This window comes from Octopus bimaculoides, chromosome 9, assembly GCF_046866305.1.
Source record: "Octopus bimaculoides isolate indiv1 chromosome 9, ASM4686630v1, whole genome shotgun sequence".
Classification (NCBI taxonomy): domain Eukaryota; kingdom Metazoa; phylum Mollusca; class Cephalopoda; order Octopoda; family Octopodidae; genus Octopus; species Octopus bimaculoides.
The window spans coordinates 9798988-9824791 of NC_142936.1; the positions used below are offsets into that span (position 1 = coordinate 9798988).

The following is a 25804-nucleotide window of genomic DNA, read 5'->3' on the forward strand; positions in this document are numbered from 1 at the left end:
CATACACCATTACCGAGTACTAACTGGTGGATGAGAAAAAAAAAAAATTTAAACCAAATCAGAAAATGAGGATTGAACCTGTGTGGTTTGTTTCAGTGGAAGACAAACCAAAGGCACCAACAATTAGGTCATTTCAGAAGATATTTCAAAGCTTTTGAAGATGAAACACTAAATTTTTCTAAGGTTATCCTACCAACCTTACTGGTTGCTATCAATAAATTGAAAATACAACAGTAGTAGCAAGAAGTAAAATGCATGTCGATATGTCAAAATGGGAGACAAGATGTCTAACACATATCCAATTTTACTTGTATATCTGATATAACCTCAAAATAAAAGTGGTTTAAATATTTGCGGCTAAATCTAATTGCCTAGCTATATCTCTCTCTTCATTTCTCACCTTTGACATAATCTGTTTTAGCCTGAAACAACTTAAGCTCCAAAAACTTAATTTCTCATCTAACTATTGAGCACGTGATCATAAAATGTTGCCAATACAAACTGCACTTTACATCAAAAGGGAACAGTCAATGGTTGATAGGAATAACAAATTAACAGACAGATAAAATATGAAAATTACTGGCCAGAAACAATAAAAATTGATTTCTGTCTTAGCAATATAAACCAACCAGTATGATCCCGATTTCTCTCGTTAGACACTCGTCTATTGATCGCGCCGGTCAAACTACTACAGGTATGGTGTTAGTAATATATATTTACCACACTAGCTTGAACTTAATTCTGCTTGCAAAATACAACAGTATTTTTATCGATCTTTCCAGTTTTCTTTCTTTTCTTTCGATATTCTTTGCAAGCGTGTCTTTTACTTTTTGATATTTCTCATAATCTCCATCATCACTAGTTTCAGATCTATCTAGCGATGCATGATAAAAATAGAATGGTTCTGCAAATTTTTAATATTTGCACATTGATTAGAAGAGTAAAGGGAATGTTTTTGCAGTTGAGTTCACATATTACTCGTTGTCAGACAGACACAACCATGTAAGTAATGTAGCAGGTTATTTTCCAAGAGGCACAGACGCAATATAATATAATGTGTAGTTAAGGCTTGAACTCATCACTTTAAAATAACACAAGCAATTACACTTTGACCTTAATAGCATACATTATTGTTAAAAATAAAAAAATATTAAATAAATTTGCACGCTCTATAAACTTAGTCCCCATTAAAGACACGGCTAGAAGAGGAAGGAAAGTAGGTGAGTAGCTTTGCAATAGAAAAACTGGTAATGCTATTAAATTGCCAAGAATATTGCAAAGGTCAAGTCAAAGTGCTTTTACAAGTTACATTTAATCATATAAATGTAAATGAATCAAGTAAATTAAGGAAGGAACATCAATATTGATGCAAATATAATCGAAAATAAAACAAATGTGACTGAAAGTAATTAATAAACTAATCATGTTCTAGCAATTAACAATCTAAGTAGTATGATCCACCTGAATTTCTTAAGAAGCACAACTCTAAATAACATTTATAGGAAAGAATATGGCGATATAAAGTGGTGATATTAGACAAATCAGAGAAACTGAAAATATGCGTGCGAGGGTGGGAGGGAGAAAGGATGTCGTTTATGTTTATGGCGAGAAAATGCGTGTGTGTTTGTGCGTGTGCAAATGCACGCATGCATGCGTGCGTGCATGTGAGTAGAAGTACACAAAATGCTGCATGTAAATTTTTGGAGACATACAATAAGAAATCTGTAATACAAGATATTAACATTTCAGGGAGAAAAGTGAATTAAGAAAGGACAGGAATTATAGTATTTCCGAGGTTAAAATAGATGATGATGGTGACAACTACACTGATGATTATGACGATGACGACGACAACAACACTGATGACAATGGTGATAATAGTTTAAAGTGGAACTGGCATAATTATCTGCAATCACTATGAAACAGCATATAGCAATGCTGTTTCGTCTAGTCATAAGTCTGAAGGAATGAAGAATAATTAACTGTGACTCACGAAAGACACACTAACTCCAATTTCAAAACAAAGATCGGAGGTATGTAAAGAGGGAGAGTAGAAGGGGGGGGGGGCTGTCTGCCATGTTGGGGTTCCATAGTCTGCTTGCTGTAGACAAAGAGAGGCAGAAAGAGAAAGAGAGGTGAGTAGGGGGTTCTTTTAAGAGAAAGAAAAATGCTGGGGAAGATGTATGATGTGACAAAGAAGTGAAGGAGAGTGCAGGGGAGGCAGGGCTCAGGTAGAGGAGGGTAGGTAGGGTGGAGTGAAGCAAAGAGCTCAATGCTAGAAAACAATTTGCTTGGAGAAGAACATTTGTCTGCGTTAGGCTTGCTCCTATTCCCAACCTGCTCCTCCAAGAGTTTCAGTGGCGGCTGTTGGCTCTGGTTCTAGTGCCGCATCATTAATCATTCAGCTAACGATGAGATATAATGCAGCTGTATGAACGTGAATCCCACCACCAGACAATGAAGAAGAACAATTCCAGTCATGGAACGGTGTATGAAGATTCTGAAGGTGTATAAGGGTGGCAAGTGGGGGGTGGGGAGAAAAAACAAAACAAAAATAGTACCCCCACCGCCACCACCAAAAAAAAACAAGAAAAAAACTGGAAAACAATCGAGAGACTTAAAAACAACAGAGACTAAAACACTACCCTTACAAAAAAAAAGAAAACCCAAAAAGGATAACTAGTTGTTGCTCACACAATACAGACAATAAAAATTAGGAGGGGGAGGGGTAGATTATAAACAGATGTAAACAAACAAAGGTCAACTGTTTTAATAAAAGGTTGCCCTTTAATGAACTTGCACTCTTGTGGAAAAGCAGAAGGCTGGAAAAATATTCCAACTCACACTTGTAGCTGTAACGGCAGCAGCACTGGTGCTGCCACCAATGCCACCGTAACCACCACCAAAACCACTGCTGCCACCACCACCACCACCACCACCATCACCATCACCATCACCATCATAATCATAATCATCATCATCTTCTTCTTCTTCATCATCGTCACAACCATTTCCAGAGTTTTCATTTTTAAACAAAGAACCAAGTTTATGTTGTCGGAGGCAAAACAGCGAAACCAGAATAAAGAGCATCTGCTTACATTTCGATAATTCCTGATATTGCAAAGAATCACTGGAACTATCCAATGATATAAATAAATATAAATGAATGAATGGTACCTTCGGTAAACAACTATGATTGGATACAGTAAAACGAAAGTAACTAAATGAGGTGGAAAAATGATACACTTATCTAATTTACCAATCATAGTTGGCAATATTTCCACATGATATTTTATTTTCTCATGATTCATTAGTCAAATGAGACAGACCCAGATGTCCTGGCACAGGAGAGGTGGTGGGATGACTAAACAAACTGACCAACCAAACAACAAATCAACCAAATGACCAACCAACAAACCAAACAAACAAACAAACAAGAAGTTATGTCTGTTCAAGCAGAGCATCATACCTCAGGATAGGGACGATGGTGATGATGATGGCGGTGGTGTTGGTGGAAAGGTTCCGGCAACTCAAAAACACACACAAATAAATAAACACACGCAGTACCATAAGCCAGTGAGTAAGCAAAGAAAGCCAAAAGTTACATTTGAATAATAATAATAATAATAATAATAATAATAATAATAATAATAATAATAATGATGATGATGATGATGATGATGACGACGATGACAATGAAAATGGCAACAACAGCAACAATAATAACCATTAAAAAACCCAAAGATTACAATATTAAAACTAACTAGAAATTTTAGAAAAGGATGGACGGATGACACATTAAAATGGAAAATAAATATTTCATTTCTCATTGATCTTTTGCCAAATGATTTATGCAAGAGAGAGAGAGGGAGAGAGAGACAGACAGAGAGAAAGATTGAGAAGAAAGAGCAAGCAAGCAAGAATGAGAGAGAGAGATAGATAGATAGATAGATAGATAGATAGAGAGTGAGTGAGTGAAATGGAAGTAGGTTTATAAGTAGGATTGAAACATAATTAGAGAAAACATAATAATTTTATGACGTATACGTGTAGTTTTATTATTCATAATTTAGTATTTATAATTAAGAACATTATTATTATTTTTTTTTTCCAGCCTTTTTCTTTCACCTTCAGCTTAACAGTTTTGCTGTGTCTAGACTATTTCCTAACGTTTAGTGTTTGGTTCATTTCATTGTTATTTGCTCTTTGTTTCATTTTTCTGTCTTTCAAGTTTTTATTATTACAATATTTACAGGATATTAGTGTAGGTTACATACAATTAGAATTAGAGAAATGCGATGAGACAAAAGGAAAATTTAATAATTTGCATTACATGTGTGTGTGTGTGTGTACGTGTGTGTGCATGTGTGTATCTGATTTATCTAGTCAACTGGAACCAAAACTACACACACACTGTATGTGCGTGTTGTATGTATGAAAATAGTGAACGGATATACCATAGAACCAAATGAAATAAGTTCAATGTTCGTTTACGTGTGTGTATATCTGGTAGACATACATGCAGATATATATACATATACACACGCAAATATAATTATATATACTTTTATATATATATATATATCACACACTATTATGTATTCATGCATAGATACATGCATGTGTATAACACTCACACACTTCTACCTACCTGTTTGATGTATGTATGTATATATGTATTTCTATCTATCTATATAAATACATATGTGTGTGTATGTATATCTATCGATCTATCAATATATGTGTGTGTGTGTTTGTGTGTAGCTATGATCATTTAATGTGTACTTTTCCATGCTTGCATGTGTGTGTACACACGCACACACACATCTAAATGTACACAGATACATACAGACCTAAATGCATACACATAATCATCTATTTACATATATAACAATCCATATATATATATATATATATATATATATATATATACACACAGAGAAACACATAAACATATACACATAACTACACACAAACACATGTGTGTGTATGTATGTGTATGTATATATATATATATATATATATATATATATATATATATATATATATATATATATATATATATATATATATATATAAAGTAGATAATGAATGTGTAAGTAAAAATCCCATTATATACGCACATGGGCATGTAACTTTTACTGACGAACTCATCATCTACTTTTTACATATAAGTCTTTTCAATCCCAAAATGTCAACACTTCCTGCCAGGCACATATTTACATACAGAAAACTCCACAGAAACCAGAAGATCTCTTGCAGTGAAGAACCCATCACCTATTCACATTTAAAAGCCCTTCCAAATACAAGATAACCACCTGAAGAAAAATAAATCCACAAAGCACAAAACACCTCATTCACAAACAAACGTATTCAGCTAGAATCAATCATACTCCCTATCAATGGGTGTAGATTATACAGCGTTTGATGACCTCTCGTGGAAGCCAAAAATATACTGAAGAGTCAATATTGAACCAGAGAGGGACGAGTTTTTTTTTTTTTTCCTTTTCTTTTCCAGAGTCAGAAAGAGATTGATAAACACAAGACTACCGTATATGTGTTAATGTGTACATGAATGCATAGTGTGTGTGTGCTTAGGAGTGGCTGTGTGGTAAGTAGCTTGCTTACCAACCACATGGTTCCGGGTTCAATCCCACTGTGTGGCACCTTGGGCAAGTGTCTTCTACTATAGCCTTGGGCCGATCAAAGCCTTGTGAGTGGATTTGGTAGATGGAAACTGAAAGAAGCCTGTCGTATATATGTATATATATATATATATATATATATATATATATATATATATGTGTGTGTGTGTGTGTGTGTTCGTATATGTTTGTCCCCCAACATCGCTTGACAACCGATGTTGGTGTGTTTACGTCCCCGTAACTTAGCGGTTCGGCAAAAGAGACCGATAGAATAAGTACTAGGCTTACAAAGAGTAAGTCTCGGGTCGATTTGCTCGAATAAAGGCGGTGCTCCAGCATGGCTGCAGTCAAATGATTGAAACAAGTAAATGAGTAAAGCGAAAAGAGTAATATATAACACAAATATATAATTTAGAGAAGGAACCACTATCAACAAATTCAACAATGAAAAATGTCATTCAACCATCCAGAAATATATATATATATATATATATATATATATATACTCTTTACTCTTTTACTTGTTTCAGTCATTTGACTGTGGCCATGCTTTAGTCGAGCAAATCGACCCCGGGACTTATTCTTTGGAAGCCTAGTACTTATTCTATTGGTCTCTTTTTGCCGAACCGCTAAGTGACGGGGACATAAACATACCAGCATTGGTTGTCAAGCGAAGTTGGGGACACAAATACAGACGGACACAAACATATACACACACACATACAGATATATATATACATATATACGATGGGCTTCTTTCAGTTTCCGTCTACCAAATTCACTCACAAGGCTTTGGTCGGCTCGAGACTATAGTAGAAGACACTTGCCCAAGGTGCCACGCAGTGGGACTGAACCCAGAACCATGTGGTTGGTAAGCAAGCTACTTACCACACAGCCACTCATGTCATAATAGATGTTTAGCCCCAGGTCAATATGTGATCAACAATCTTCCTGTCATAATCATCCCCTATATATATATATAAACACACACACACACACAAACTTACACACATACATGTGCATATTTTTGCATCTGTATTACCACAAAACCACACCTTATCTTCTTCAGAAAAGAGAGACACATTGGCCAATTTAGTATGAGATAGAAAAGAATAACAAAAAACATAGTAAGGTCTCAGCTGGAATTCTTTGCATCACAAATCCACTCAAGCTCGTTATAGATGACCTGGGGCTAAATACATGGGACAATAGCAACAATCGTCACCATCATTACTGCCATCATCATCATCACTATCATCAATATCAACATCATTATTATCACTATCACCACCAGCATCTTCAAGACTGCTGTTATCAATTTGACATCAGCAATTCCTCAACCATTTTCCTTTATCGACTAATTTGAGTTTCATGAGAAGCTGGTTACAAATTAAAAAAAAAAAAAAAATCCTGTATGTGTGTGTGCATGCATGTGTGTACACAAGCATGCAGACACACACACACACACACACACACACACACACACACACACACACACACACACACACACACACACACAGTACTACTGAGCTATAGTGAATTCTCCCTCTGCTACTTCCAAATTTAATTCCTACCACCTCCAAAATTAATTTATCAATTGTTCAGCTTGGGGAGGAGACTCCAGTCGAGGACAGCATGGAATTCAGAGATAGAGGGTTAGTGGTGGTGGTGGCGGTGGTGGTGGGTTCCTGGGGCTGGGACGGAGTGCAGAATGATTGAAAAGTAACAATTAGAAATTGAGTCATGCACCTTAATGTAACACACACACATACATACATACATACATACACAATGGTATATACAGACACTAAAGAATACAATACATACACGTGCATTTATGCACATGTACACATACATACACATTATCACAAAGACACATTTACAAAACTTCACACACACACACACACATATAAATAAAGCATACAACAAAACAAAAAGATATTTGCAGATTCATACACACACACACACACACACACATTGAGAACAGGAAGGGGTTACACCCTCCCCCCTCCGTACCCCTACATTAACTAGGGAGGAAATTGAAAACTGTAAACAATAGTAAAAGACTTGCTCAACAGTTAAGAGCAAATGGTGGTATGAGGTGGGTGGAGGGGAGAGGGTGCGTGGGGAGGGGGTAGGTGTTGACAGGTGGGGGCGGGAGAAGGGAAGTCGATGACAGACTGATATGATGATAATGGATGTGATGTTGATGCGTGGGGTGGGGCTGTCTGGGAGCAGAGGGTTGAGTGAGTGGGTGGGGTGTTGGTGGGGGAATGACATTCCTTAGAACTGGTGGAAGTAGGTGGCTGAATCACAATAAAATAACAAATCATTTCAGATGTGCAAAAGAGCTTTAAGTTTTACACAGCAAATGGATGAAATCCCTGATTTTTTATTTTGCTGTCCCCAAATATATGTTGTGTGGAGGCGCAATGGCCCAGTCGTTAGGGCAGCGGACTCGCGGTCGGAGGATCGCGGTTTCAATTCCCAGACCGGGCATTGGGTGTGTTTATTGAGCGAAAACACCTAAAGCTCCACGAGGCTCCAGCAGGGGGTGGTGGCGACCCCTGTTGTACTCTTTCGCCCCCACTTTCTCTTACTCTTTCCTCCTGTTTCTTGAGTAATGCTGCGATGGACTGGCATCCCGTCCAGCTGGTGGGGAACACATACGTCATAGAAACCGGGAAACCGGGCCCATGAGCCTGACTAGGCTTGAAAAGGGCTCATAAATTAAAATAATATATGTTGTCCACAAATACATAGTTGGTGATGTAACTTTTTTTTTTTCTTTTTGGTTTTAACCTCCTCCACTTCTTCCATGCCCATCAGCTCGGAACAAATAGAGCAATGGTATATGTAGGGAGTTGATTGAATACCTATGAGTGAACCACTTAGCAATGGAATTTACATTTGTTTGCACATGGTGCGTTTTGATGTGCAGTAGTTAAGAAGCTTGGTCCCCAACCATGTCGTCTTGAGTTCAATCCCATAGCCTTCTTAGTAGATTGATTGGAAGATGGAAACTGAAAGAAGTCAATCATGCGTGTGTATGTGTGTGTGTGTGTTCTTTTATCATTTACTTGTTCCAGTCATTAGACTGTGGCCATGCTGGACTACAGCCTTGAAGGGTTCTAGTCAAACAAATTGACCCCAGTAATAATTTCCAAGCCTAGAATTTATTCTATTCATCACTTTTGATGAACCACTAAGTTACAGTTACTTCCACAAACAGCTGTGCAATGGGACTGAACTTGGAACCAAGTAGTTGTGAGGTGAAGTTCTTAACCACTCAGCCACATCTGTGCTGCTTTTTGTTGTTTTTTTTTTTTGCTTTTCTTAGTCATTAGACTGCGACCATGCTGGAGTACTGTCTTGAAGAATTTTAGATGAATGAATTGTTTTAAGCCTCGTACCTATGCTATCAGGGGATGTAAGCACATCGATACAAGTTGTCAAGTGGTGATGTGGGACAAATACAAAGACACACACACACACACATGTGAAATCAGTGGAAAATAAAAAAACTGTAAAGACACTGGTAGCTCCCTTACCCAAAGAATAATAACAAAATCAAGAAAAAAAAAACAAAAAAAGAAAAAAAAAGAACCCCACAAAATGAAAAACCAAAAATCTGCATGTCAGTGCTGTTAACCATTCTAAAGTAGCTGAGAGTAAGATGATCTCTCACAGAGATGTCAAAGACATGTCAAATTCTCATGGAATCAAAGCACTGAAGAAACAGCCCCGACCACCCCGCCACCAACCTCCCTCTCCACCCACCCCGCATCCCCACCAACCGCCTCACTCAGAGATAATGAGTCAGATTTTCTTTTAATTGAAGCATCTTTATTGCTAAAGTGTCCTGAAGGTTTAAAGTTCAAGTATGAGAGAGTAAAAGAGTTCCTTTAAGTGAAAAATGAACGAAGGAAAGAAGAACCCCCCCCCCCCGAAAGCTGACTCCATAAACTAATAAACTAAACCTGGCAAGCAAGTACCACCATTCTTGCTCTCCCACACTGCAGTTCTTCCGCCACCCCCACTCCACCCAACTCCACATCACCCCAGACTAATGGTTCACTCAACATGTAACAACAGTTGGGTCATACACTTAAAAACAGTGATTACACCGTTTCAACATTGTCTTTAATAGGCTCAAGTACAACTAACGCCAGACCTTTGCCACACACCGATATCACTGCAATATGCCTGTAACAACAATCTTCATTTTGACAGAGAGAGAGAGACAGACAGACAGACAGAAAGAGGGAGAGAAGGAGTGGTGGTAGGGAGAGAACAACTGAAAGTTCCCACTGCTAATTGAAGAATTTTAAAGTTTGCACCATCCACAACACACACACACACACACACACACACACACACACACACACACACACACACACACACACACACACATCAAGAACCAGAAAAGAAAAAGCTGTGACAGATGAAAGAGAAATCAAACAATGCAAATCTTTACATATAAACCAAACATGCAGGCCACAACATCCATTTTATATGCTGGAAGGGTGGGGGCATGGAAGTTAACTTTGCAACGATGTGGCACCTAGGGCGAGTGTCTTTTACTATATAGCCCCAGGCCAACTAAGGCCTTGTGGGTGAATTTGAGAGATGGAAACCGCATTGAAGCCCCTACCACCACCACTACTTGACCACTAGTGTTGGTTTGTTTACACCCCCCCCCTACTAAGTGGTTCCACAAAAGACCAATAGAATAAGTACCTGGCTTAAATAAAAATACAGAAACTGGGGTCAATTTGCTCGACTAAAACCCTTCAAATGGTGCCCAGAATGATCGCAGTCCGATTACTGAAACAAATATATCTCATTTTGGATTTAGCTAAAAGCTTATTTATTGGGTAACTTGTGTAGCTTAGGTAAATTCCCATTTTTGTTTGGGACTTGCATGGCTGATTTATTTGACTAAAGACTAAACCCTTCAAGACTGTAATTCAATGACTGTAACAAGTATATATATATATATATTTTTCTTTTTTTACTTGTTTCAGTCATTTGACTGCGGCTATGCTGGAGTACCGCCTTTATAGTCAAGCAAATCGACCCCAGGATTTATTCTTTGTAAGCCTAGCACTTATTCTATCGGTGTCTTTTGCCAAACCGCTAAGTTACGGGGACGTAAACACAACACCATTGGTTGTCAAGCGATGTTGGGGGGGGGGGGGGACACAGACACACACACACATATATACACATATACGACGGAATTCTTTCAGTTTCCGTCTACCAAATCCACTCACAAGGCTTTGGTTGGCCTGAGGCTATAGTAGAAGACACTTGCCCAAGGTGCCACGCAGTGGGAATGAACTCGGAACCATGTGGTTGGTAAGCAAGCTACTTACCACACAGCCACTCCTATATATATATATATATATATATATATATATATATATATATATATATATGCGTGTGTGTGTGTGCATAAAGTTATGTATATATAAAACCCTTAACTATTGGAATGAAACATCCTAAGTTGTTGATTTTTGACCCCAAGTCAACCTTGATCCAGCAGGCCTGTACACTCAAAGAAGTTCCAGCTGAAACCATCCTATTTATTATAAAAGACATGGTGTATCTAAGTCTATTATTATCTAATGTGATTACACAGCTATTTGCAGCTGGTTGACGAGGCTGATATCAGACTTGTTATCATTATATCCTTTAGATATGATATCAAGGTGGATTGTTGTTGGGTTCCATTCATAAGCAACTTGTTTAAGCTAAAGGTTACATTGAAAATGATTGGTGATACCCATCCACAAACAGGAAGTGGTTATGGTATTGGTGGTGGTGGTGGTAGTGGTGAGGTATTTCAGGATATAAATGCAGTCAAATATGAAGGTTTCATAAAATGGCTAAGATGTAGAGTAATGGTTTACATGTTCACCCATATAGAAGTGGATGGATTTTTGTAGGCAAGTTATTTTTCTTAACTGCCCACCCACCTATCTATCTATCTATCTATCTATCTATCTATCTATCTATCTATCAACCCATCTATCTATCTATCTATCTATCTATCTATCTATCTATCTACCCATCTATCTATCTATCTATCTATCTATCTATCAATCAACCCATCTATCTATCTATCTATCTACCCATCTATCTATCTATCTATCTATCTATCCATCGATCCATCTACCCATCTATCTATCTACCCATCTATCTATCCATCGATCCATCTACCCATCTATCTATCTACCCATCTATCTATCTATCTATCTATCTATCTATCTGTCTATTTACCCATCTGTCTGTTTCTCTCTCTTTCTCTCTCATATATATATATATATATATATATATATCCATCCAAGTATGGATGCATGCATTTTTTCAGTGCTCCAGTAAGGAAAGTAGTGGTTATAATTCGAAAAGAGTGAGAGTAAAAGAGATAAATGTGATTAGTGCAATACACACACACACACACACACACACACACACACACACACACACACACACACACACACACACACACACACACACATAAAAAAAAAGCCCACATATATGCACATGCACACACACATACATTTAGACGTCGGCTGAAAATTGAATCAACTAGATTTATACCAACTGTACAGGTAATGCATCACCTATAGCTGCCTTTCTCAACTGAATACTCATCTGGATGCACTAATGGTTCATGCTTGCCATTCATATTAATAAATATACACAAAAAAAAGTACTAAAAATAATACATGTTCTCTCCCCACACATTCTCTCTGTAGTGTATGTGCATGTATATAGGGTAGAGAGAGAGGGGGTATAGAGAGAGAGAGAGAGGGTGAAAGAGACACACAGAGAGAGAGAGAACTGTCTGCTACATCATTTGCCATAAAATTTAGTAGCTAGAATCATTTGTCATAAAACTAAGTACATTAAAGCCCAGATGTCTACCATAAAAGTTATGGCAGTAAAAAGAATACATACACACACACACACACACACACACACACACACATACATACATAGTCACATGCATACACATGCATACTCACACACACACACACACACACATACATAAGATTAATAGACTATGAAACACTGACTAAAAGCTAATAGAAATGCACTAAAGGCAAACCATATCTAATCAGTAACCAAAATTTGTATTCTGTTTTGTACACAGAGCCTGGCCCTTGATAACTTATAACCTGCAATGTGACAGAGAAGAGATGTCCTGTGTCTATCAAGTAATAGATGAGTAACTGAAGAGCAGAGCTTTTTTTTATTATTTTTTAAATTTTTTTTTTTTTTCGTGTTTTTATTTTTATTTTTGAAGGTGGAGTTGGGGGTGAGGTGGGGGTGGAGGTCTGAATGGAAGAAGTCATGCATAGATAAGAGCAGTGTTAAAAATAGCTGACCGAAAATGAAAAGAAAAAAGAAATAAAAAAAAAAGAAGAAATTCCGACTACCGAGAAAGATATTGCGACAAGGTAAATCGTAGGCTATAATAGAAATTTCTCTGAGAATTAGCAGTATTGAGGAAGAAACAAACATCGACGCAGTGGACGGAGGTGGTATTCTGGGGGTGAGGATGATGAGAATGATGAGAGTTGTGGTGGTGGTGGTGGTGGTGGTGGTGGAGTTGGTGGTGGTGGTGGTGGAGTTGTTGGTGGTGGTGGTGGTGGTGGTGGCGGCAGCAGTCGTCATTGTCATCATTGTCGCGTCATCTAACATACTTAGAATGGATCAAGCGGTTGACATGTTCAGCAAGCTCCACGTCATTGTCAGATTCCAATTAATAATCCAGTTTGAACAGTTGTGTTTGACTGTACTCTACACATATGCAACACATGTTTATTTGAGGGCGAGAGAGAGAGAGAGAGAGAGAAAGAGAGGGAGGTTTGGGTGGTAGCGCATGTAACATAATGTCCAAAAGTCCAAAATATGCACAACTGCAATGTCAGACTACTTTAATATGATTAACAGTTCAACAGTGGTACAATGAGGCTTCACTGACAGAAAATGGTACTTGCACATTTATTCCTCACGTCTTTATTTTCCCCAGAATAGAATTAAATTTTGACAGCTGTGCTCTCGAGTTATCTTCAGGGCTATATTGAAATACATTGTTATAATGGACAATAAGATTAAAGCCCAATATCATTGAACAAGTACCAATTTTCTTGGATATCCAGCTCTGGAAATTCCTCTTTCTCTCTACACACAACTGGTTATCTAAAATCTTTTACTTCTTAATAGCATTTATTATTTGGCCAAACATATGATTTGAGTAATTTTTTTTTATTTTTTTTGGTTCCCCTCGATGCTGCTTGAATCAGTGATTTTCACTGCAACCCAAAATGACTGGCCCAGAGCAATAAATACACAAGGGATGAAGTCACAGCAGAAGTCATTGTGGGCAGTAACAAGAGGAAAATTTGGAATTATCTAAGAATTTTTTCTTAACCCTTTAGCATTCAAATTACTCTGTCAAATACATTGCTTATTTATTCATATTATTTTGAATTAATCATACATTATCTTGTAGCTTTGAGATTTCGATGATGTGATTGTATATTTTTAGAATGACATTGTCGGGTAGGTGTGAGATGCTGGATCTGGCCTGTTTGCACATAAAACGGGGAGAATATTTGTGCTGGATATGGCCAGTTCCAATGCTAACGGGTTGGTGTGATAACATATAAGACAAAGTGAGACAAGACATGGAAGATCCACAGGGGATAGATATTCAGTTTTGCAATAAATTACTTATGGCAAACTGCACCAAGTGGGATTAACTAAATAGAATACATGCCCCTCTTCATCATTTAATTAATAATAAAATACACATTCATCCATATATATCATCTACACATTGTAAAGTGGTTGGTATCGGGAAAGGCATCCAGCTGTAGAAACCACACCAAAGCAGACACTGGTGCATGATGCAGTCCTTCAGTCCATTGGATCCTGTCAAACTGTCCAACGTACACCAGTATGGCCCATGAATGTTTGATGATGATGATGATGGTGATACGCACATACACACACACACATAAATATACATATACACAATTTATATGTAGTTTGAACTTATGTACTTTACAACTCAAGTTTATAGTGTTCGTGTTTCCTTGCGGTGAAAGTATTGTAGCTGAGATAATGAAAAGACCTGTCATATCTCTAGAAATTGTGACAAAATAAAAGTATCACCGAAGCTGATTGCTTCTGATGTGGATGGACAGAGACAGATTACATACCACTAATTATATTGATAGATAATTAACGGTATTTTTACTACAACAGAAGGGACTGCCTTCCAGCGAGTTAAATGCATAAATTAGATTTTTAATTCCCTGCTTGATATATTTATGCTACTAATGATTTTTGAAAAAGCATGATTGTCACTAATTCCCATAATTCTTCTTTTTTTTTTATAAAACATAGCTTGGTTGTGCCTGATCAAAAGAAAGCGATAACTTGAATTGCAATATGCTTGAGTAAAACTCAGGATGGTAGTGAAGATGGTGATGGAGAAAATATGTCAAGAATATGTGCTGTGAACTATAAAAAAAGTTTGAGGAACTCTACTGAGACTAAAGAAAGAGACAGACTCCAGTGAAAATGTGATTCCTGTTCAAAAGAAAGATTGAAATGACAAGAGCAATCTGATAATATGATATTCTGCCATATCATATCACATATATATCCTTTTAATGTAATTTTATTAATAACTGGTGAAGATTACTGCAGATATTAATGTTAATAATTAAACACCACAGCTCAGTGGATGAGAGCAGGAGAATGCAATTTAAAATCAGATATCTCCGCAATGTCATGAAAAATTCATTCCATATTTTACATTAACATTCCTTGAAAGTCTGCTGTCAGTTAAGCCACATTGGTAAGATAGTCTCACTGAAGTATTTGCAAAGGTGACAGACAAGCAGCCATAAATAAATGGTAAGGTGACGGGAGAGGGTGGAGGGCATGCTTGGAAGTGAAATAAGAAAACTGTAGCCAATCAGATTATTATTAATTAGTAGATGTCAACAGATTTATCCAAAAGCAAGAATGATTTTTCTTTTTCCTTAAAACCAGCAAACACACACACACACCTGTCATCCTAGATATAATACAGTCAGATTTATTACTCTTTTAATGATTTTTAGCAAATCTTTAGATGTATCTTATTTTGTAATAAAAATTCCAATTTTACTGTTAAGAGAAGATGGTTTAAAAGAAGGAAAAAAAAAATCCAAAATTCTGTGATTGGAAAATATCTACTGCCATAAATTTGAAGAATATTAATATTTGAGATGTTTTTGAAAGTCCCAGAAGGTTTATAGCCATAGTTGAATATAGATCTACAATTTCTATTTTCTTTTTTTTTTTATCGTTAATACTGTTAACTTATATATATTTGTAGATATTTGCAAAGGACACAAAGATAATTACATCTAGACTTTATTTATAAAGAATCATAACAGTATTATTAAATTTAAACCTAACCCTACAAGGAATCGTGTCTACCTGTGGGCAGAAGATCAATCAATAACAGGAAAAAGGCTTGTTTTTAACTGAATGAAATGCACAGATAACAGTGTGCTCACACTCACACACACACATATATACACACAAACACTAACAAACACATGCACATGTATGCACATATATATATATATATATATATATATATATCAAAAGTTATCCACAATAGAATAACAATGATAGTATTAAAACTTGTTTTAAAATAATAAATAATAAGGACCTTCTGAATAACCGGACGTGTGTGTGTGAGAGAGAGACAGAGAGACAGAGACAGAAAGTAAGAGTGAGACAGAGAGAGAGAGTTTAAAGGAGCGTTAGCTTTAAAACTTTAGACATCTATTCTACATTCTAGATAAGTCATAAACACACACACACACACACACACACACACGCACACACACACACACACACACACACACATACCCAACACAAGTGAGCATGGACGACAAAGCACCAGTGAACTGGATAGAAAACAAACAGGGTATAAGAGGAACTGGGTGTAGTGAGCAAAAGAGAAGACCGTACTGGATGAAGGAGTACGCAATGCAAATGGATGATGCCAGTTGGGTAAATAAAAAAAATCCAAATGGAATAGCCAAAGAACCAACCACTAGATCAACACTAACCCACAGAGGGGACAAGTTAGCTTTTGACGGAAGGCTGGAAATGCCTGGGCAGGTTTGCAAGGTGTTTACATTCTTACCCAAATAATGCCAGCATGCATCTAAGATGACATTCCAGTCCTCCACAAGCATTAATGAGTGGAAACTCCAAGAATGCTTTGATATATCTGAAGAATTCCAGTCCTGATGAACTGTAGCCCTTGATATAATTGAAGAACTCCAGCCCTTGAGATATCTGAAGAACTCATGGCCCTTCCTCTGGCCCAAGTCAGGAGACGTAGATGGTTACAAGTCAGAAGGTACAGTCTTTGGTGCTGTTCATGTCCCAATTCTTCACCTTACAATCATCCATACCTGAAGATCCAGATCTTTCCTAAATAACACTACACTACCACCTTGCTGAATCCAGATTGACTGAAAAGGTCAATAATCTTATAGTCATTAAGAAGAAGCACAAGTTTACTGTGTGAAAGAAATTCTGGTCTCACTGAAGGTCACCAAATTCAAATACAGTGTTCTGACATCGCTAAGCATGTGACCTTTCCACAGACTACATGCATTTACAGAACTGATTCTTAATATGGCCATGTTGGGCAGAGAAATAGCAAGAAACTTACCTTGCTCTCAAATAACAACAGGTAATCCAGGGAGAGTTTCTTTGAAAAGCCCCTCCAGAAAGTTATTATCCACTCTAAGTTGGAACAAATTCTCACATCACATGGCAAATCTTTTCTGATAGCCAAATAGACTTTTGATGACGTTTTCAGCAACTTCTATTTTGCTAGTGTTTTTGTGAGATGAGCTCCTATCATTTGTTCACACATACACACACACACACATGTTACGTACTTCATCAACTCAATGCTGCTCCTATTCACAACAGTAAAGTTGAAAAGGAGGGCTTTTGTGTTTGGTTATTGGCATTACACAGTTGTCGTTGGATTTGCTGCTACTTTTCATGAGGTGATTGTTGTGTTTGTATTTTTACTGGGGAGTATAGCTCAGTGGTAGAGCATTCGACTGCAGATCGAGAGGTCCCCGGTTCATTCCCAGGTGTCCCCTTTAAAAAATTTTCATTTTCAAAGATTTTTTTATAGGTGCAGGAGTGGCTGTGTGGTAAGTAGCTTGCTTAACAACCACATGGTTCCAGGTTCATTCCCACTGCGTGGCACCTTAGGCAAGTGTCTTCTACTATAGCCTCACACCAACCAAAGCCTTGTGAGTGGATTTGGTAGACGGAAACTGAAAGAAGCCTGTCATATATATGTATATATATGTACATGTGTGTGTATATATATTTGTGTATCTGTGTTTGTCCCCCCAATATCACTTGACAACCAATGCTGGTGTGTTTACGTTCCCGTAACTTAGCGGTTAGGCAAAAGAGACTGATAGAATAAGTACCAAGCTTACAAAGAATAAATCCTGGGGTCGATTTGCTCGACTAAAGGCGGTGCTCCAGCATGGCCACAGTCAAATGACTAAAACAAGTAAAAGAGTAATAACTTTTATTTTTTTGGCTAGTGTGGTCAATGGTTTCGCTATTGTTATTCTTCTTCTTGCTGTTGGCATTTCTTTAGCTGTTGTGGCTGCAGTTATTGTTGTACTCTGTGAGTTTAACCCTTATTTTTTTTTTTATTCTGTTGATAAGCAGATGTTTGGTGGATTCTTCAAAATCAGGATCTCCATACCCATTTCAGACGAGTTTTATTCTTTCTGTTTTTCTTCCCCTGACAGTACTTCTTCCAATCGAAGAATATTACTTGTTGTTCACTTCTGATGGCACATTTAATGCCTTTATAACTCACCAGGTGGAAGGTGTTTGGCCAAAACTACTAAATTGTTAACACTACTGTACTAGCTTGATACTCACTGAGTGCTTTGTCAGTGTTTATACTCATTTTCATTGGCTGAGTAGACTGAAACAATGTGAGGCAGAGTGCTGTGTCAGAAAATAAAACATATCTGAACTGGGAATTGAACTCAAAACTTTATGATCAAAAGCCCAGTTGTTTAACCACTAGGCCATGGTTCTTCAGATTTTAGTTAGAGATTTACGCTCAATTTTCTGTGCTATATAGGGATGAATTTATTTTGTTTTCACATGCTAATTTGCATATCTACGTTTTGGCACAGGCATGTCTGTGTGGATCTCGACCATATGGTTTCAAGATCAGTTCCCCTGCATGGCACTCTGAGCAAGTGTCTTCTACTACAGCCCTGGGCCAACCAAAGCTTTGTGAGTGGATTTGGTGGGTGGAAACTGAAAGAAGCCTGTCAATATATTTATGTATGCATGTGTATGTGTGTTTGTGTGTGAGTGAGTGAGTGTATATATGTTTGTATCTCCTAACCCTCACATCTTGTAATTGTTGCAAACAAATGACATTCATGCCCAATATACTGCAAAAACATGTCAGGCCATAACTCGGAAACCAGATATTAAAGGTTGGTGACAGGAAAGGCATCAAGAAGTAAGAAATCTGCCTCAATAAACTCTGCCTGACCCAGGTAAGCATGGAAAATTGCATGTTAAATGATGATAATGATAATGATGCACACATTTGCATATTTACACCAGAAAATTCTAAGCCTGTCGTTATTTAAACCCAAGTCAGCTCTAACCAAGTCGACTTACCTAAGACCAGAAGTCATTCCAGCAGCATCTTTTGCTAATATTTTTCAGACACAGTGTAGCACGGATTATATTATGTAATGTTCCCCATTTTAAGATGGTAGGGTGTGATTTGATGTCGAATGACCAAATAAAAGATATTGCACAGGGCTCGGTTTCTTTCTTCTTTTTTTTTCCGTTTTTGTTTTATTTAATGCTACATGTCCTCCCCCCGCCACCTTTTATTATTGCTAACCATTCAAATGTGAACCGGGATCTGCTAGTGTATGTAGTTACCAACCAGATGAATGAAGTGAAGCAAAAAGATTAATGTGAGTTGATTCCGGGTAAGAAACTAATCACACCATAGAAATTATTGAAGCAGCTTCTTAACCAATAAGTCACTATGTGTGTGAGTATATATATATATTATATATATATATATATATATATATATATATATATATATATATATATATATATATATATACACACACACACACATATATATATATATATATATATATATATATACACACACACACATATATAAATGTGTGTGTGTATGCATATATATATATTTGCATATACATATATATGTATATAAATGGGTTTGTGTGTGTGTGTGTATATATATATATATATATATATATATATATATATATATATATATATATACACACACACATATGTGTGTATTATATTTACATTGATAATACAAATATGTATTATGACTACACACAGACACACACACACACATATATATATATATATATATATATATATATATATATATATACATACACATATAACAGACTTTCAAAGAATAGGGTAAAAAAAAAATGGAAAGAAGAAAAAAAAACACAAAAAGAAAAGTCTACAAAAGTCTAGAAAAAGACAATGAAAAGACAACTTACCTTGAATGCCATAAATTTATGATAAGGTTTAGGAGCCCAAGCATAGATCTCAATGCAGTCTTGAAGGGCTATCACAAGGAATTTGATCCGTTCATATTTTACTGCAAAGACAAGGAATGAAAAATGAAGGAAGACATTCTTAGAAAAGCAGATTATAATGAGATTCAAGGAATATAGCAAGTTCTGGTATGAAATCCAGTTTGTTAAAAAGAAATTTTGAAACAAGTGATTAATAAAAGAGAAAAAGAAATATAACCTCAGCTAAAGGTGGTTTGTATTTTTATATTTTATATACGATGGTGATTATTATAAGTGTGCCTGTGTGTGTGTGTGCATATAAATGGATATATGATTACATGTATATATATATAGACAGACAGACAGACAGACAGACAGACAGATAGATAGATAGATAGATATACATGAATGTGTGTGTGTGTGTGTGTACTCAAATGTTCTGCTTGAAGAAACAGGAAAATATGACAAAATTACTGAAAATTAGGCCTGACTCAGGTGTTCATAACAAGTTCTGAACATGTGGCATAGAAAGGAAATACATGTGTGTTTGTAGGTGCCCGAACATATAGCTCTGTGTATGTCTGCAGGTGTGCGATGTACCTGCATAGAAGCACACACACACAGCTATCTAAATAATTACATCATGTATATACACACCTGTGTTTGTGTGCATGCGTATGTATATGTGTGAATATACATATATTGTGCGTGTGTATCTCTGTGTGTATATATATATATATATATATATATATATATATATATATATATATATGTATATATACATATATATAAGTATATGCATATAGATATATGTGTGTGTGCATGTGTATATATGTCATGTGCGTGTGTATATATATACATATATATATATATGCATCAAATGTATGTGTATGTCTGTATATATGTGCATGTATATATATATATATATATATATATATATATATATATATATACACATACATACATACACACACATATTTATATCAAATATGCATAAATTTTAACGTATTTATATGCATTTGTAGGGGTTTATGCATATGAATATACTAATGCTAGTGGGTGTGTAACTATGCGAGAGAATAAGAGCACTAGCCAGTGTGTAAATATATTTATGTGCATATGTTTTGGCGTACGGGTGCATGTTTATCAATAATTACATCTAAGTGCATGTGTGCTCTTGTGTGTGTGTGTTTGTGTGTGAGCACGTGTGTGCATATAAATGGATATGAAACTGCATTGAAAAACAGCATAAATGTGCATATTTATTTACTCAAAATTACTGCTCCAAAGAAGCTTTCACACTTTAAATATCTGGAGATAAGAATTTCCATGAATTTATCAAATTTATATTTACGAGTGTGTTCACATACATGTGTGTTTAAATGCATTACTGATACTGTCGGTCGTTGTCAGAAAGTAATCATTCTTTGTTTGTTTGTTCGTTTGTTTGTTTTTTTGTTTTAATTTCTTTTATTGTTTCCATTTTATTTGGTTTGTCTTCAAGACAAAAGATACAGATTCATGTATTGTCAGGGTGAAACGAGAGAAACTGCATAAACAGAAGGTGTCACGTCGAAAAAGATAAACGAAGTCTCTTCCTAGAAACAAGTGATAGGTGTTTGTGTGTGTGTGTAAGCACGTACACAAACATGTCTGACTGTAATGGCCAAGTGGTTAAGGTACAGAATTGCCCAACTCACAGAACATGAGTTCAAATCTTCTGCAAGCATTCTATTGCATAACTGCCCAACCTGTTCTGTCCAATGTCAAAGACAAGTACATATCTTTATTTGTTTACTCTTTTTACTCTTTTACTTGTTTCATTCATTTGACTGTGGCCATGCTGGAGCACCACCTTTAGTCAGGCAAATCGACCCCAGGACTTATTCTTTAGAAGCCTAGTACTTATTCTATTGGTCTCTTTTGCTGAACCACTAAGTTACGGGGGACGTAAACACACCACCATCGGCTGGCAAGCAATGTTGGAGGGACAAACACAGACACACAAACACACACATATACATATATATGGCAGGCTTCTTTCAGTTTCCGTCTACCAAATCCACTCACAAGGCTTTGGTCGGCCCGAGGCTATAGCAGAAGACACTTGCCCAAGGTGTCACGCAGTGGGACTGAACTCAGAACCATGTGGTTGGTAAGCAGGCTACTTACCACACAACCACTCCTGCGCCTGTTTGTTTGTTTTCTTTTTTTTGTATTTTGTTTTAGTGGGAGAAGGGAGAGGAGAAAATCAACAGGACTGATTATGCAGTCATAAATTTCTCTCTAATTGTAAGCAGTCTATTAACAGTTATTTTCAATTAGTTTCCATCATTGGACCGCAGCCACAAATCCACCATAGTATTTATATTTTCAGTCTTGTACTTATTCTACCAGTTTCATTTGCTGAACTGCTAATTTACAGGGACATAAACAAACCAACACCAGTTGTCAAGCAGTGGGGAAGCACAAACAGGCATTAAAACACACACACACACACACACACACACACACACACACACAACAGACTTCAACACAGTTCCATCTACCATATTTACTCACAAGTCATTGGTCAGCCTGGGGCTATAGAAGAAGAGACTTGCCCAAGGTGTCACGCAGTGGAACTGAACCCAAAATCATGTGGTCGGGAAGCAAGCTCCCTAGCCACACAACCATACCCACTCCTAGGTAATAATTTGTTTATTTCTTTATTGCCCATAGGGGGCTAAACATAGAGGGGACAAACAAGGACAAACAAAGGGATTAAGTCGATTACATCAACCCCAATGCATAACTGGTACTTATTTAATCGACCCTGAATGAATGAAAGGTAAAGTCGACCTCAGCGGAATTTGAACTCTGAACATCTTGGCAGATGAAATGCCAGTAGGCATTTCGCCCAGCGTGCTAACCATTCTGCCAGCTCACTGCCCTGTAATAATTTACTAACAAAATAGTGTATTTCTCCAGGGTCAAACAAGAGACAAAAGAGTTACAGGAAAAAAGATCATTTGATATCATCAATAACAAAATTCAAACTGAGTATCATGAAACACTTAAATATGTACTAGATATTATACTTGTTGTAAAGTATTTATGCTCCGTCCCTTTAGAACACTTTAATCAATGCGGTGCTGGGTCCTTGATAGCTTAAACTTCCTTTCAATTTTCCCGTGTTTGCTTTCGTTATCCAACTGTTTCATTATTCATACAGTCATTCAGATCTGACTGCAGGCTGTACACTTGTATATGCACAAACACTCTCTCTCTCTCTCGGTACATATATATATATATATAGAATCTCATACACACACCTGTGCACATCCATTCTCTCCATGTCTTCACTATGCATAAGAGACCTGTGGCTGATCTAAACAAAACCATTCAGTCTTAACATGGTTCCTTTCAGTCAATGTTTTTGATGTTAAACTGGAAAACACTTATCTTTGAGAGAAGATTAGTTATACTAAGACTAATAAAGCCCAAATCCTCGCTATCACTTTTAGTATTTAACAATAACAGATTCCTTACAAAGCCGAAAAGAAGATTTCTTTCTTTTCTTCTTCGGTCTTTCCTTGGTTCTTTCAATTCGTCTTTTCTTCTGATATCATTTACAGTTTACCTACAGCTTTACTACATCACTAATCTAAACAGCAAGCAGGAAGCAATGGATTAATGGATTATCAGAATAAATAACTAGATTGGATTAATCTGCTTTTCATACGAATACGGATACGAAACACAAATAAATATAAAGACAAAAACCATTTCAAAGATATCAGAAAGATCTTTCAGAAACAGATCAGCAGAAAAAGGAAAAACTTACCAATCTTAAAATGGACACAGCCCTCTAGATTCCCAACGTTCAGCCAGCCATTTTTTTTCTCACTCTGAAATTAGAAACCAGAAGGAAACCACATGAATATTATTATAATATTCTGTTTACACAGATGATGATGTTGGTGATGATAAAGTTAATATGCACAAAACATTAGGTTCACTGAACTATGAGATACCTCTCGCTTGTATATTTGATATTCCTGGCATGAAAGAAAAACTTTGAGTTTCACTTTACAAATTCCTAACTTTTGCAAAAAAGAAACGAAGGCTTAATAAGGAATTATCAAATGTTATTGCCAAAAGTGCCGAAAGTGTTGCTGAAGAGAATCCTAAAACCCAAGTCTTTTTTGCTTATGTGATGGTGCTAATGATAAATACTTAGTCAATCAAAGATAGTTTTCACATCATTGAAAGGCGCATGGACTGGGTTGCCATGTGAAGAGGTATTAGCGTTCTAACGCAACCAACAACACAGGAGGTGGAGGAGGAAGAGTGATGGTGATGGTTGTGGTGGTGGTGGAAAAGAATCCAATCATATTTGGTTTCAAAGGTTCACAATCTCATTTACAAAGTCAGCCCCAGCATGGCCGCCACAGTTCAATGAGCGAAACCAGTAAACAAAGCTATGAATTCTCTTATTGACTCAGCACATAATACACACACACACACACACACACATACACAAACAAATACACATACACACACGAATAGTAACCCGATTCTTTATGCTCTTCATGCGCATAATTTTGAACATCAAACACTGCTCTAGTTTCTCAAGTAAAACCAGTGGCTCTTTCTGTGTGGCTATTACAAAGATGAAATGCGAGAGAGGTGAGAGAGAGAGAGAGAGAGAGAGAGAGAGAGAGAGAGAGAGAGAGAAAGAGAGGTGTAGTGTATTTCATTAAATTATCCTAACATAAACATCCCAATTCACCCACCCACCCACCCACTCTTTCTCTCCTTTCGTTTTTGCATTTTGTTATGATGCCATTGCCCATCACTTCAGGAACACACACACACACACATATATATACATATATATACTCTAGTTAACTTAAAGTTCAACAGATGAGTAGATATTATAGACTTAGTTTCAAGTTAATAATTTCAAACACATTTTTTTTTCTTTTTCTTGCAAAACTAGTGTCGGGAGACGGAGAGAGACAGAGGAGGAGGAGAAGAAGAGGCAGGAGTGGAAATCATTAAAATGTTATGTTAATAAATCGCAACAATAAAGAAGAAGAAAATTAACATTTCAAATACATGTTGCAGCTGATTTGACTAATTTTTCAATTTACATGTAAAAAGTTATCAATGCAGTTCTCCCACCTCACCACCACCACACACACTTTATTTATTTAGTTTGTTTGTTTGTTTTTTTTCCAGCAGTTTTTGATGGAATAAAAACACTTTAAACACCACATTAAAATTAATAATAATAATAATAATAATAATAATAATAATAATAATAATAGTAATAATAATAGTATTAATAAACAATTATAATGGAACTACTTTTATTTATTTAGTTAATTTCAGACTCCAGAACAGTGTTTGATGTTCAAAGCTATCCAAATGAAGAGCATAAAAACACTTGTTGGAAACAAACGAGGCTCC

General features: G+C 36.5%; 1 protein-coding gene across 39 annotated transcripts in view; it reads right to left on the reverse strand.

Annotated features, from left to right (window-relative positions):
- The window catches only part of LOC106871661 (serine/threonine-protein kinase mig-15-like), a 764441-nt gene that overhangs the window by 99727 nt on the left and 638910 nt on the right, over positions 1-25804 (reverse strand). For all 39 annotated transcript variants that reach the window (XM_089357111.1, XM_089357081.1, XM_089357079.1 and 36 more), the window contains 2 exons: positions 24174-24237; positions 20330-20430 (listed from right to left, as the gene is read on the reverse strand). In XM_089357111.1, coding sequence (XP_089213237.1) covers positions 20330-20430; positions 24174-24237 — 165 coding nt within the window. The remainder of the gene's footprint in view (positions 1-20329; positions 20431-24173; positions 24238-25804) is intronic.